Raw genomic sequence first — 15,294 nt, 5'->3', positions numbered from 1 at the left:
CCCCTGTGGCCAGCTCGCCGCCTCCAACGCAGCCAGCCCCCTCCACCAGCCCTGCCCTCGCCGCCTCCGCCTCCGCCTCCGCCACCACCAGCCCCGCCAGTTGCCGCCCCGCCAGTTGCTCCCCCACCAGTTGCCCCTCCTGAGGAACCTGCTGCCCCGTCCCCCGAGGACCCCGAGCCACCGGATGCTCGGCCCCTGCACCTGGCCAAGAAGCAGGAGACGGCAGCTGTGTGTGGGGAGACTGACGAGGAGGCTGGCGAGAGCGGTGGGGAGGGCATCTTCAGGGAGCGGGACGAGTTTGTCATCCGTGCTGAGGACATCCCTTCACTCAAGGTGAGTCCTGGCCCCCCAAAACTGGGCCTGATGGATTTGGTCATTTGGAGTATTCACTGAGCACCTGCTGGGTGACAGCCTCATTTCAGGGACTGCAGGTGTAGTTATGGCTGAGACAGGCTTGCCAGGGCCCCCTCGAATTCATGGTCTCCCTAGAGGTGGACAGCATGTTCTGGGGGCGCCATGGTGCCCCCGAGAGGGTACTAGTGTATGTGTACATGTTACCAAAAACCAAGATTTAAGATGATCACTAATGCTTATCCCAGTGTGCGGTGGGTGCTGGGGGCGCAGAGAGGAGCAAAGGTTCTGCTCTTGGGGCCTTAGAATATAACAGGAATAGCGGAGAGGATGCTATTCATGGTCCCTGATGCTTCTCTTGTCCTTAAACACCCCCTCCTGCGCAAATGTGAGCAACCTGACATACGACCCATCAAAGGAACAGCTGTTGGTTTGGAGTGCGCGCTGTGCATCAGGCGGGATCTGAGGTGCTTGTGGAGACCCACCCTTCGCCACTCCAGTTACTCTAGAGCAGGGGTTGGCAACCTGGGGGCCTAATCCAGCCTGCTGCCTGTTTTTACAAATAAAGTTTTATTGGCACACGCTCACGTCTGTTCACTGACATGTCATCTCTGGCTGTTTTCCCTGTATAGTGGCAGCGTAGAGCTGGTCCACAAAGCCAAAAATATTTTCTTTTTGCATTGTTACCGAAAAAGTTTGCTGGCTTTGCTGTGTGTGGTTTGTGGGCACATAGAGTTGGATCAGAGGATTAACATGATAGGTGCCAGATGAGGTTAGTGATGTTGAGGCCAAAGTAGTGCTTGCTTTGCACAGGGCATGAGAAGGAACCCGTGCTCAGTAGGTCAGTGGGCTGCCGTCACCCTTGTGGTGGCACCAAAGAACAAGGCCATTCTCCTCATCAGTCACCGTCATTGAGTGTGTATCCTCAATGGAGCAGGATCAGTGTTTGGCCCTTGATGTATTGTTTTGTTGAATTGAGTTTGGGTGTTGGTTCTTCCCAAACACAGATGGAAAGATTATGGTGTGAAGTAATTATAAGAATAAGAACTATTACTGCATTTTCTTCATGAGTGTTTTGTGAGGTGAGCTGGACCTATTTTTTAGATGTTCAACTTATTTTATTCATTTATTTATATGCAGTGCTGAGAATTGAACCCAGGGCCTCAGGCATGTTAGGCAAGTGCTCTACCACAGAGCCCCAACCCCAGCCCTGAAGCTATTTTTATTCTGTATTATTGTTGATCTGTTTTATTGAGGGAAAAGTACTCGCTTCCAGCTCACCTTCTGGCCTGTCCCATTTCCACTCTGCTTTCTGCCCCCAACTCCCACCCTGTCAGTCCCAGGGATCATATCCTTCCATCTGTACTCTATCTCCAGCATAATTTTGACACATTTATAAGAGATGTACAAGTTATAAAGGAAAATGCTTTAAGGAGTACCCGTGACCCCACTACCAGAACATTCTCTATGCCTCCAGTCTCAGGCGTCCCTCTGTTGGCCCATCTTCCCATGTCCCCAGGCTTGTACTTAGTGCTCTGTGTATATTATCTCAATTTGTTATCACAGTTTCTGAGACTGACAGACAGGTGAGGAAGACTTCAAACAAGCAGCAACGATAGGAATGCCACCAACTCTTTTACTTTTTATTTATTTATTTTTTTGGTGCCAGGGATGGAAGCCAGAGGCGTTTGCTAAACCACTGAGCCACATCTCCAGCACTTTTTTGTATTTTATTTAGAGACATGGTCCCGCTGTATTGCTGAGGGTCTTGCTAAGTTTCCGAGGCCGGCTTTGAACTCCCTATCCTCCTGCCTCAGCCTCCTGAGTCCCTGAGATTCCCGCTGTGCGCTGCTGCACTGGGCCATGTTTTATCTTTCTAATTGTTCTTCCTCATAGAGACTGTTATCCTCATATTTTCAAAGGAGGAAATTGAAGATCAGACAGGTCAAGTCCTTCCTACTAAGGGTTACTCTTCCCATTTTATAGGAAAGGCAGCCGAGGCTCAGAGAGACAAAGTAGCTTCCCAGGTGGATTTTGCAGCTGGAGATCCACACCCAGCCTTGCCAGCCCAGGAGCCCCCGCACTCAGCCCCAGCTGTGCACCTGGTCTATTCTGGTCAAAAGGTGGTAACAGTGGCCAGGGGGGTGTCATAGCTGGCACTGGGCCAGATGAGCGTGACCCTGGGGTGAGGCTCACACCATCCCCATTTCACAGATGAGGAAGCTCACCAACACACAGAGGGAGTCTCTCCTCTGGCAGGTGCCTACATGGGATTGGGGCCAGGGCCATCCGACACCACTTCCCAGCTGGCGTGGAGCAGGGGAAGGGGCCAGGCGAGGACTCAGATGCTTAAAATACAACTGGAGTGTGCATTGTGGTGGGGGGCACAGAGCCACAAGCCTGGGCCCTGTGGCAGGCACCCGGGTTCATGCCTGGCCCTGGAGACAGGGCCAGCTGGCAGCGTGTTTAGGATCCCAACTTTGCTGTTGACCTGACTTAAAAGAATCTCAGCCACTTCCCAGCTGGGCTCCTGTCCATCTTCCTGAGCCTCAGTTTCCTCATCATGGCCAATCACGTCAGGACCTCTCTCATACGTCTTAGGGACCAGAGGATCAGGGCTTGCCGTTCTCCAACAGTGGGTGACCTGCCAAGGTGTTTGGATGTTTGCTGTTACTCCCCTTGGGGACCCTGGGCAGGCCTGAGTGGGGCTTGGCAAGTGTTTCCTATGAAGGGCCAGATGACATTGCAGGCTTCTCAGGCCACATACAGCCTTTGCGATGGCCTCTGCGACGTTCTTCTTTGTGACTCTCTGCTGTGGCTGTTGGTGGTGGTTTTTACAGTCCTTTAAAATAGTACAAACCACTCTGAGTAGCTCCGGGGTGAGAGAGCTCTCCTAGACTCTGGCTGCAGTTCCCCAGTACCACAAAAACATGAAAACAAAGCTTGTTTCAGAACAACAACCCAAGAGAAGAATCTTGTGAACTGTGTATGTGATTTTAAACTTTCTTATCCCTACACTTACAAAAAAATAAAAACAGTCAAAATTAGCCACAGGAATATATTTTACTTAACCTAAATATCTAAAATATCATTTCAACCTGTAATTGATACAGAAACTTTTGGGGGAGGGGTGGTATTGGGGATGGAAATCAGGACCTTGTGCGTGTTTAACAAGTGCTCTACCACTAAGCAATATCCTCAGACCCCAGCAACTTGATTAATGACATTTTAATATGATTAAATGAGGTATTAAGGCAAAAATAAGCTGGGTGTGGTGGCACAAGCCTGTAATCGCAGCAACTCTTGGGAGGCTGAGGCAGGAAGATCACAAGTTCAAAGCCAGCCTCAGCTAAGCAACTCAATGAGACCCTATCTCTAAATAAAATACAAAATCGGGCTGGGTGTGGCTCAGTGCTTAAGCATTTTTAGATTCAATCTCCAGTATCTATCTATCAATCAATCAATCAATCAATAAAATAGCTAAGTTGATTTACTCTCTTTTTTGTGTGTACTGGGTCTTCAGAATCTCTGTCCATTTCATGCTTGTAGAACATCATCATTTTTCCAGGGCTGAAAAGCTGTGTAGGGGGCGGGGCTATTGAAAGACAGTAGGCTAGTTGGCTCTATGTCAGTGTCTCTTCTGTAGAATGGGAATGATGTTAATTCCCAGTGCTTGGGGATGTTTTGAAGATGAAGCAGAATGCAATACTCCAAGGATGTAAAGTGGAGAAGGGTGTGAGCCATCCTAGAGGTAGTAAGTAACCTGTGCAAAGTCCCTGTGCTATTGGGAAGCATGGCATGTTTGTGATGTGCAAGCATCAAGTGGCTGGACCGTGAGTGCTGAGTCTGGGAAGGGGCCGGATCCTATAGGACTCAGGGTATTGTGTTTAGATTGATGGTCGTTGTTGAAGGCCTTAGCCTCTGCTGCTAGTGCCCCTGGACAGCAGGGAGGTAGAGAGGTGACTGGAGAGGTGTCCAGGCTGAGATGGCCATCTGTCCATAGCTGTGTCCTGTAATTCCTGTGATTGACTTCCCTGTTGATGGGACGTTGTAGCTTTATTTTTTTTCCCCCTTCAAGACGGGTCTGACTGTGTTGCCCAGGGTAGCCTCAAACCCCAGGGTTCAAGCAGTCCTCCTGCTTCAGCCTCCAGAGTAGCTGGAACTATAGGCATACCACCAGACCAGCTAAGCTTTCTTTTTAATAGGGTGTCTGGAGGGGCTGGGGATATAGCTCAGTTGGTAGAGTGCTTGCTTCGCATGTACGAAGCCCTGGGTTCGATCCCCAACACCACACACACACAAAAAAAATGGGTGCTTTTAGCTCAGTCACATATAATCCTGGCTTAATTTATCATAGCTCAGATTCTCAAGAAAGAATCTGATTGGTCCTGCTCAGTATTTGGGGCCAAGATAGGGTTAGTGACCTGTTGACTGCCCCTGGTCAGATCCCCAATCAGCTGTGGCTTCCATTGTGTAGGGTTGTGGACAGGGCAGCTTCCCTAGTGACTGAAAGTGGGTGTGGCCAGTGTTATGATTGACATGATGAGAGACTGGAAGGGAGGGGCTTGGTACTGACTGGCCTTGATTGGGGAATGGGCAAAGATGATGCCAGGGTATGGTCTGATGGCCAGGTGGGGTCCTGGGAGGAAGAGCAATGTGGGGAAAGACAAAGCCTTATCCACTGTGGTGAACCTGAGGGGACCCACCTCAGTCAGCTAGTCAGCAGATTTCTCAGAGGATGCAGATAGGGAGAGGGTGGAGCCTGAACAGGAGGTATTCCCCCTAGCTCTGATGACTTCCTAGAAGGTTCTTGAGAACTAGAACAGGAAGTATCATGAATATGATACTTAAGTCTGGAACTTATCTGCTGAGCTTTAAAGGGTTGGGATAGCCTGTTGGGCAGGGTGCAGGAGAAGGGAAAAGACACTGAGGTAAACTCTTGCCAGGCTAAGGGATCTGCATTTGGGGGCCTTACACAGCTTTCCAGCAAGACAGGATGCGGTTCTTCATCTTTGAGCCTCTGACCTGGCTCCTAAGGTCACTGAAAGGGAGGAATAGGGACCCTGTGGTATTTTGGAAAAAAGGATTTGGTTAGGGTGCCTGCATTCCTGTCTCTTTGGCCTCAGACCTGTATGAGACATCAGCCTTTCTGAACCTCCTATCAACAGGTTATTAGACACCCCCCGTTGTTTTACTTTTCGTGTATGTGTGTGTGTGTGTGTGTGTGTATGTATTTAATTTGAATCACTAGTAGTGTTCAATCAATCTTTCTCTCTTTCTGTCTTCATAAACCCTTCTTTGCACTCCTGGCTAATGATCCAAGAGTCAAAAAATTGAGAATTGAGAGTATGAAGGCAAATTGCCCAAAACTAAGCATAGATAGCCATTACCTGGCATTCAGGACCCCACATTGGAGCTGGTACCCATGGCAGACATCACTAATAGATCCTAGCACTTGCTACTTGGTGAATGCGAAGCTCAAGGCAGCCATGACTAATCAATTGTAGTATCATCTGAATTTTGTTGATCACTTGACTTGGATTCTTTGCATGTAGAGACTGCCCTTCATTCATCACTGGGTTGTCACAATGCCCAGGGTACATTTCCTGCTCTGTTCTTATTCTTACTTGTATTATTAGTCGTTTTTTTCTAGACCAAGCCCTTGCAGGAGACATGTTCCTTCCAGGGACTCACATAGGCGTCACCTCTTCCAGGGAACATTCTTGAATTCAGATTAATTTGAGGCCCTTCCTCCAGGGTCTGCCGTATTGGGGGAATCAGCATTAGCACATTTTACTGCGTGTGCCTCCTCTACTGTTCCCTTGGATGCCCAGGGTCAGATGCTAAGTCTGACCCACATCCTTTGGCACTGGGCAGGGGGTCTGAGTGTTTGTGTGGGGCAGAGAACAGGCAGGACAGAAGGGGAGCCTTTCTATTCCTGTGTTCTCCCTGTTGTGGATGGGTGGATGAAGTGGGATCAGTAACTTGTCACCTGTTTTTTCTTGGCATAATCCGCAGACCACCCTGTTTGTTTATTTGCTTGTCTCTGTGTCAATGAAGGACCCACAGAAGGCTTTGTTGGTATCTTAGTCCCTTCAGGTTACTGTACCAAAATGCCCTAGACTAGATGGCTTATAAACAACAAATTGATTTCTCACAGTTCTGGATGCTGGAAGTCTGAGGTCAAGGTGCCAGCATCTTTGGTGTGGTGGCTTCTTGGTTCCTTGCTGTGTCCTCACATAGTAGAAAGGAGCAAAGCTGCTTCCAAAGGCCCCAAACCCTAACACCACCACAGTGGTGATGAGGTATCCGTGTGTGAATTTGGGGGGACATGAGGATTCAGTGGGTCTCATTCATTGCTGAAACCCTGTTACCAGCTAGGGTTTGTGTCTGTCCAATGGTGGGTGGATGCTCAGGGCTTGTCAGTACTTTAAGTCACACAGGAAGCTTTGTGCTCTCATACCGGAAAGCTAGAATAACTCAAGTCCTTTGGCAAAAGAATAAACAGCCTGATCAGGAATTATCAGCTGGGCAGTGGGAAATCAGGGCCAGATTTGAGTGCAGCCCAGGGCTGGGGGCCTCGTGGGGCCAAGGGCTACTTGTCAGTAGGTGGTTTGTGCTTGAGGACTCTACTTTTCTTTAAGGGGATAGTGAGGGAGGCCAGGGGGCATGATGGGAACAAGAGGTATGGGAGCAGGGGCTGACCCTGCCTGTCTCCCCTTCCTTTCAGCTGGCACTGCAGACAGGGCGTGAGCCCCCACCCATCTGGAGAGTCCAGAAGGCGCTTCTGCAGAAATTCACTCCGGAGATCAAGGACGGCCAGAGGCAGTTTTGTGCTACCAGCAATGTAAGCCTGCAGAGAGGAATAAGGACTTGGGGGCCCCAGGGGAATGCCTGTTACCAAAATCCCCCTCATGCTCAACTCTGACCCAACCTGGCTCTAAGGTGCATCTGGAAGGAAGTCTTCAACGCCCGGCAGACTGCAGACAGCTGGCTACCTTGGTGTCCCTGGGCGGGGTGGGAGCCTGAGTGGCGGCTGCCTGGCTAGACTGTCTACACAGTCTTTGTCATGTGCCTCTTTCCCTCCTTAGTATTTGGGGTATTTCGGTGATGCGAAAAACCGGTACCAGCGCCTCTATGTAAAGTTTCTGGAAAATGTCAACAAGAAGGATTACGTGAGGGTGTGTGCTCGGAAGCCCTGGCACCGGCCCCCGGTGCCAGTCAGGTACTTACAGTGGGGAACAGAGGCAGGTGGCAGGCAGCTCCCATGTGCCTGGAGATGGGGCACTTGAGAGAGGGAAATAGGGGCAGGGGGTGGAGACAGAGGGAGGAGACAGATCCAGGGAGTGGGGTATGGAGAGCCACATAGGGAGACAGGCAGAGAGGGGTCAGAGACCCAGCATGAGGGGAGGTGGCATTTGGAGAGCCGTGGTCCAGGTGGGGATTTCCAAGGAGAATTGGGGTTTCTTGGGGGCTGCTGACTGTAGTCCTTCTCTGAACTCTTCCAGGCGCTCCGGGCAGGCCAAGGGCCCTGCATCGGCAGGGGGCAGCTCTGCACCTCCGCCCAAGACCCCAGCACCACCTCCCAAACCTGAGACCCCTGAGAAGCCCCCAGAGCAGATGCCTGAGTCAGCTGTGCCCGAGTCCCCCGCCCCTGAGAAGCCGTCCCCACCGCGACCTGTGGAGAAGGAGAAGGAGAAGGAGAAGGAGAAGGAGAAGGAGAGGGTGACACGAGGGGAGCGGCCATCACGAGGCGAGCGGGCCACCGGTGGGCGACAGGCACGGCCAGAGCGGAGCCTCGCCACAGGACAGCCTACCACCTCCCGGCTGCCCAAGGCACGGCCCACCAAGGTGAAGGCCGAGCCACCCCCTAAGAAGAGGAAGAAGTGGCTGAAGGAGGCCGTGGGCAACGCCTCGGCGGGTGGGGGCCCACCAGGCAGCTCCTCCGACTCGGAGTCATCCCCGGGAGCTCCTAGCGAGGACGGTGAGGCCCCCAGTGGCTGCAGGCCCAGGGAGTGGTGCGGGCAAGGGCCTCAGGCCTTCAGAAGGAGGCAGGGCTGAGTGTCAACCAGAGGCCTCCAGGTAGCCTCAGCAAGACGGGAACAGTAATAAACTACAGATAAGGCAAAAGCCAGCCACCCCGTGCATCCCAGCTGCATGAGCGGCTGTTCTCTGAGAACATGCCTCACGTTACCTGCTTACCATTGACAGCTGCCCTGAGAGGTGGATACTGTGGGCCCCAATGCAGACGAGGAATGTGAGGCACCACAAGGGTGCGCGCAGCCTGGATTGGGTCCTACCCGAGTTGCATGCGGATGGCAGTGCCCCAGGCTCGGTTCCTTGACACAAAAGTGCTCCTTTGGCTCAGTGTAGGCAGATCCCCAGGGCTGAGGAGGACATGGGACCAGCCTCTATCCTGGGGCTCAGAGATGATGGTGTTTCCTGTGACTCACTGGGTGACCCTAAGGAAGGGGCATAACCTCTTTGTGCCTTGGTGACCTTTCCTGTAAAATGGGCTAATCAATAGAGCTTGAAGAAGAATGCTTGCCCAGAGGAGGCACCTGATGGGAGCCCCATGTCTGCCTGGTGCACCGCTGTGTTCCCAGGGCTTAGAAGGTCTGGTTCACGATGACAGTAGCGACAACTGTACTAACATGCGGGGGTGTGTGTGTACATATGTATATATACGTAAAGTAAAAGTAACAGCTTAGTGGTACTGAATGCTCGCGTGCACTCAGGCTTCCCCTGGAGCGTTCATTTTACTGCTTGTGAGGCTGAGCAGAAGGATTGCAAGTTCCAGGTCAGCCTCAGCAACTTAATGAGACCTAATCTCAAAAAATAAAAAGGGCTGGGGCTGTAGCTCAGTGGTAGAGGGCCCTTGTGTTCAGTCCCCAGTATTGGGGGAAAAATAATTCATTTTAAAGCTGAGGATATCGAAGCACTGAGAGGTTACATGACTTACCCAAGGCCACACACTGTTAGATGTACAGCAGGGGTAGTTGTTATCAACAGAGGCTAGAAATACAGCAGGTCGAGTAAAGAGACGTAGAATTCCCTTCCACGAAAGCCCTGATATAGCAGAAGATTCATGGAAAATAAAAACCTCCTTCTCAAGGTTTTTTGGCCCTTTCCCACAACTTTGCATTAAGCTCAAGCCCTGTTTTTCCCCGTGGCAGCCCCATAAACCTCCCCTAAACCCTGAGTTCGTTCTCCTGGTTTCCTTCTGTCTGTACTTGCCTCAAACCCATGATCAGAGGTGGCCCAGCAGTCCTGCAAGTGAAGTCCTGCCAGTAGGAGGGGGCACTAGGGCATGGGAATGGCCTGGCCTTTTAAACAACTGCCAGGTCTGGGTGTAGCCAGCACTGTCATTTCACATCTTATTGGCAAGAGCGGGGTCATGTGACCACATGAAGCTGCCAGAGGGAGCCTGGGAAATGTAGTTTCTTAGCTTGGTAGACTGTTCCACTAAGAAATCAGTGGTCTTTCCTTCTCTTGACTCTAAATTTTCTTTTCTATTTTTTAATTTGTGAGGGGGATATGTTGGGAATTGACTTTACCACCACACTGCATTCCCATTTTTGAAATTTCCAGACAAGTTCTTGCTAAATTGCTGAGGATCTCACTAAGTGGCTGATGATGGCGTCAAACTTGGGATCCTTCTGCCTCAGCCTCCCAGGTTGCTGGCATTACAGGCGTGCACCACTGTGCCCTACTTCATTCTGTCTTTTCTTTAAAAAGCAGGTCCATCGATCCGATTCATACACTGTGTCAATCCCTTGGTTGCTTATTGAATACTTTGCATTAAGCTCCAGCCCTGTTTTTTCCCCTTGGCAACCCTACAGACCTCCCCAAAACCCTTAGGTCCTCTGAGTTCCTTGTCCTGGTTTCCATGTGGTAGGGACAGCCAAGCTACGCAGTCACAAGGCTAGATCATTCTGGATGCCATCTTCACCTCTTAACCACTGCTCACCCTCACAGTTGGACAGTCTGCAGCCCGCTCCTTTTGCTGTGACTGACCCTAATCTCCATTCAGTCCTGCAGCCCCAGCCAGTTTAGCCTCATCTCCCACCCTGGCCTTGATACCAGCTTGATCTCTGAATCCTGTCCCCACAGTCCTGGTTGACCGCTGTCCTTTTGTGTGGTCTACTGGGCTAGATTGCAGCTTCAGTCCCCGTGGGGCCTCAGACGGGATTTTCTTTCTTTTTTTTTTTATTTTTTATTTTTTTTTTTTGACACAATACCTTATTTTATTTATTTTTATGTGGTGCTGAGGATCAAACCCAGCGCCTTGCACGTGCTAGACGAGTGCTCTACCATTGAGCCACAAACCCAGCCCCATCAGAGGGGATTTTCTATATGTATTGCTATCCCTCCTCTGCTCACAGGTCTCTGTGGCTCCCTAGTACCTACCAGAAGAAGCCCTTGCCCTTTCTGCCTCATGTTGGAGAACTGTGGTGTGGCCTGCACTCACCTGTGCAGGCTCCACACCTGTTGCCTCCCTCAGTCTTGGGCCTTACGATGTGATCTCTCTGACTCGATTCACTGTTTTAGAAACCAGCTTTGCTGTTTCTTTAGGCTTAATTGAAGCCACACTGAAAATGCTTTTGCTTGTCCCTCAAGACTCAGCTCTTGGGCGGGCATGGTGGCTTACACCTGTAATCTCAGCAACTCAAGAGGCTGAGGCAGGAGGACTGCAAGTGCGAGGCCAATCTCTTCAACTTAGCAAGACCCTGGCTTAAAATAAAAGGACTAGGGATGTAGTGCAGTGGTAAAGCACCCCTGGGTTCATTCCCCAGTACCAAAAAACCAAAATAACAGAAAAATCCCTTCAACACTCATGTGACGAGGAAGCCTTGCTGCCTACCCAGGCGGGGTGCAAAGCTCCTCTGAGCTCATTGTGGTGCCTCTGATTCCACCAGCAGACTTGGATTTCTCTCCTGATCCTCAGTGTTGAGAGTAGTATTTGCCACACAGATGGCATCAGGCAAAGGTGGACTAGTGAGCCTACATCCCATTTCCCCCCAGAGCGGGCTGTACCAGGGCGTCTACTGAAGACTCGGGCGATGCGCGAGATGTACCGGAGCTACGTGGAGATGTTGGTGAGCACAGCCCTCGACCCGGACATGATCCAGGCCCTGGAAGACACGCATGGTGAGCTGGGATCTGACGGAGGAGGGCTGGGGCCTGGACTCCTATCTGAGGGAGGAGGCAATCTGGGGACCCCAGCCCCTTTGCATTGGGCTGTGGCTCTCTTGACACCACCTCGTCTTACAGACGAGCTGTACCTGCCACCCATGCGGAAGATTGATGGCCTCCTGAATGAGCACAAGAAAAAAGTCCTGAAGCGGCTGTCACTGAGCCCCGCCCTGCAGGTGCTTAGGGCCCCATGTAGGGGGTATTTGTAGCCCAGAGGGCAGGCCTGGAGGAGACCTGTGGGGGGTCTATTAGAAGGGAATCTCTTCCCTGGGCTTAGCTGGGAGAAAAGCTGAGGGCAGGACTATCAGAAGAGGTACCTGGATTCCAAGCAGGCCTGGAGGGGGAAAGAGGTGGGCTGGAGGCCTTGGAGGGTGCGGGGTTGGGAATCTCAGCAGGGCACAGTAAGGGAGGAGGAGCTCAGAAACACGGCCTGCACCCAAGGCTGGCGCTAGAGCAGCTGATCCCTGGGCCTCTCTGTAACCAGAACGCAGGCGTTCAGAATTCTAGGCTTCACTGTGCGGTCATCTGTGTAATTTCCCTTCCGGAGTGGCCTCAGGTGCATTAGGGCAGCTCTGAGAACGCCGAGATCCACGGTTAGTCCCTCTCTGAGGATTCCGGGTGGGGTGTTAGTCTGGCACTAAGAATATTAGGTTGACTCCAGAGTTCTGGGATACAATGTTAATCTGGCTTTAAAAATACTGGGACAGTGTCTGTGTGACTCTGAGAATTCTGGAGTGGAATGTTAGGCTGACTTAGAGATATACAATGGGATGTTAGTCTAACTCAGAAAATGGGATAAAGAGTTGGTCTGGTCCTGAGATTTGTGGGTAGGATGTTCATTTTGCTCAGGATTCTGGATGGTACATTAGGATGACTGTGCATTTGGGAATGAGTATATTAAGAATTTTATATGGTAAATCCCAGGATTTACCGTATAAAATGGTAAATGGTAAATCAGGAGGCTGAGGCAGGAGGTCCATGAGTTCAAGGCTAGCCTCAGCAACTTAGGCCCCAGGCAACTCAGCAAGACCTTGTCTCTAAATAATAAAAGAGGATAGGGGATATGGCTCAGTAGTTAAGCACCCTTGGGTTCAATTCCTGGTACAAATAATAATAATAATAATAATAATAATAATAATAATAATAATAATTTTATATGTTAAATTATCAGTGCTGGGTTTGAAAATTCTCAGATGAGTGTTAGGTAGCTTGGAGAATTAGATTTTGACAATTTTATAGGATGTTAGTCTAGACTATGAATTTTAAGGTTCACTGTTACTCTGGTAGTGAGGATTCTGGGTGGTGTGTTATGCTTGGCTCATGCTATAGTTGCATCCCAATAAACCTAGTTTAAATTGGAAATCTCGTAAGTCGAAAATGAATTTAATTACCTCACCTTCTGAACTCCCAGCTGAGCAACACAGCAAGCTGTGTGGTTTCGGCTGTTTCATGTCACAGTTGTAGTGACTGACTGAGAGCTGCAGCTCACCATCCCTGCCTAGCATCTCTAGAAAGGATCAGACCACATAATGCTACCCTGGGAAAGCATCCAAATGCAGATCCAGAGTTGAGTTTCTACTGAGTGTCTATTGCTTTCATACCACTGTAATGTGAAAAAGATCATAAGTCCAAACATCACAAGTTGGGATCTGTCTATACAGATTATTAGGATAGGTCTGAGAATGATGGGGTGGAACGTTAGCCTGGTTTTAGAATTCGAGGATTCAGCCAGGTGCAGTGGCACATGTCTGCAATCCCAGTGACTCGCAAGGCTGAGGCAGGAGGATGTCGAGTTTAAAGCCAGCCTCTGCAACTTAGGCCATGAGCAACTTAGTAAGACCCTATCTCAAAATAAAAAATAAAAAGGGCTAGGGATGTGGCTCAGTGGTTAAATGTCCCTGGGTTCAGTCCCCAGTAACAAAAGAAAAAAAAAATGAGATAGGGTCTTGCTCAAACTTGTCATCTTCCTGTCTAAGCCACCATGCCTGGCTCCTACACCAAATTCAGAATCAGTTTAAAACTCCAGAGAACTCAGGGATAGTTGTAGGCTGGTAATGGGAAATTGGGGTGAAACATTAGGGTGACCTTGAGAATCCTTGGATTTGATCTTAGTTTGCCTCTGATGCTTCTGGGTAGGATATTGGTCTGGTTCTGAGAATCCTAGAATAGATGGTGAAGCTGTTGCTAAGAATTCTGGGTAGAACTTGGTACCTCTGAATTTCTGGGCTGGGCCAGAAATCACAGTGTGAGCATCACTGGACAGGCCCAGGCGTTTCTGTCCTTTGAAGAGACCCAGACCCTGGCGTGTGTCTTTCAGTCTATAGTCTAGGGGAAACTGAGGTACTGAATGACTGGGGATCTGAGACCTGGGTGTTGGGTTGGGTATGTAGATCTAGAGAGGTGGCCCACTGACCCCCTTGGCTTCCCACAGGATGCCCTGCACACGTTCCCACAGCTGCAAGTAGAGCAGAGTGGAGAGGGCTCCCCCGAGGAAGGGGCGGTGCGACTGCGGCCTGCTGGGGAACCCTACAACCGCAAGACGCTCAGCAAGCTCAAGAGGAGTGTGGTCCGAGCCCAGGTGGGGAATCAGGCTGGAAGAGGGCTGGGTGGGTGGGGAGCCAGTGCAGAGGGTCTGAGGCTTCTCTACCCCTGCATCCAGGAGTTCAAGGTTGAACTGGAGAAATCGGGATACTACACACTCTACCATTCACTCCACCACTATAAATACCACACCTTTCTGCGCTGCCGGGACCAGGTGAGCCTCTTCCCCACAGCACCTGTCACTCTGGGAGTCCCACATTCGTGACCTCCTCTCTGGACCCAGGAGGCCAGACCCCAGCCCTCCTCACTCAGACCCACAGGACCTGAGTCCCCAAGTCCCATTTGTCTTGGGCTTAAGAATCCAGTTGCCAGCCCCTCCTCTTTAGAACACTGATACTGAGACCCCAGCCCCTCCCTCCCAGCTTCGTGTTTAACTCCCTGCAGACCCTGGCCATCGAGGGCGGCGCAGAGGACCTGGGCCAGGAGGAGGTGGTCCAGCAGTGCATGCGGAACCAGCCATGGCTGGAGCAGCTCTTTGACTCCTTCAGTGACCTGCTGGCCCAAGCACAGGCCCACAGCCGCTGCGGGTGACCCCACCCCACTTGGGGGGGCACCTCCTCCATGAACCGAGAATTGGGACAGAACTGTGTCCTCAGGAGCTAACCCCTGGGCTCCGTTGCTGCCAGGATGGGGGGGTCGCTGGTCAGGGTGTGTCCATGCTGCCCCCCCAGGGCAGGGTTCAGAGTTTGACTACCCCCTCTCCCGAGCCCTCTCTACTCCCTCCCCATTCCTCCCACTGTTCGGTGTACAGAGAAATTATTTATATATATGTATAAATGTCTATTTAGTAACGGTTTCCCTCCCCCCTGTCCCAATCCCCCGCCTCCATGGCCATAGCCCTGCCCCCTCCACCTTGTACATAATGTATAGGAAAAGTCTATGTATGGTTGAGGGGGGGCGGGGTGGCTTCAGAGAGCTGGGGGAACCCCTCCCTCCCAAGCCCCCCATACAGGCCAAGATCTTTGCTAAAGGCCATCCCTCCCCAGGGCATTCAGCGATGGGTGGGAGGGGGAAAACGCATCTTGTTAATTATTTTTAATCTTATTTATTGTACATACCTGGGGCAGGGTGGGGCTGGGGAGGTGGGGGGGGCAGAAGGTCCCCACCCTCTACCCCTCCCCACCTCCTTTTTCGTACAGTCAATTT

General features: G+C 51.0%; 1 protein-coding gene across 1 annotated transcript in view; it reads left to right on the top strand.

Annotated features, from left to right (window-relative positions):
- Prr12 (proline rich 12) overlaps positions 1-15,238 on the top strand; it is a gene marked incomplete at its 5' end in the record, with an annotated part of 22,550 nt that extends 7,312 nt beyond the window's left edge. Inside the window, 9 exon segments of the mRNA XM_015496965.2 lie at positions 33-333; positions 7,082-7,198; positions 7,443-7,576; positions 7,860-8,335; positions 11,377-11,502; positions 11,626-11,723; positions 13,979-14,125; positions 14,207-14,302; positions 14,533-15,238. Of these exon segments, the coding sequence (XP_015352451.2) occupies positions 33-333; positions 7,082-7,198; positions 7,443-7,576; positions 7,860-8,335; positions 11,377-11,502; positions 11,626-11,723; positions 13,979-14,125; positions 14,207-14,302; positions 14,533-14,679 (1,642 nt within the window).
- Positions 15,239-15,294: the final 56 nt, after the last annotated feature.

Source organism: Marmota marmota, unplaced genomic scaffold (genome assembly GCF_001458135.2).
Source record: "Marmota marmota marmota unplaced genomic scaffold, marMar, whole genome shotgun sequence".
Lineage (NCBI taxonomy): Eukaryota > Metazoa > Chordata > Mammalia > Rodentia > Sciuridae > Marmota > Marmota marmota.
This window is presented reverse-complemented; position numbering and strand designations above follow the sequence as displayed.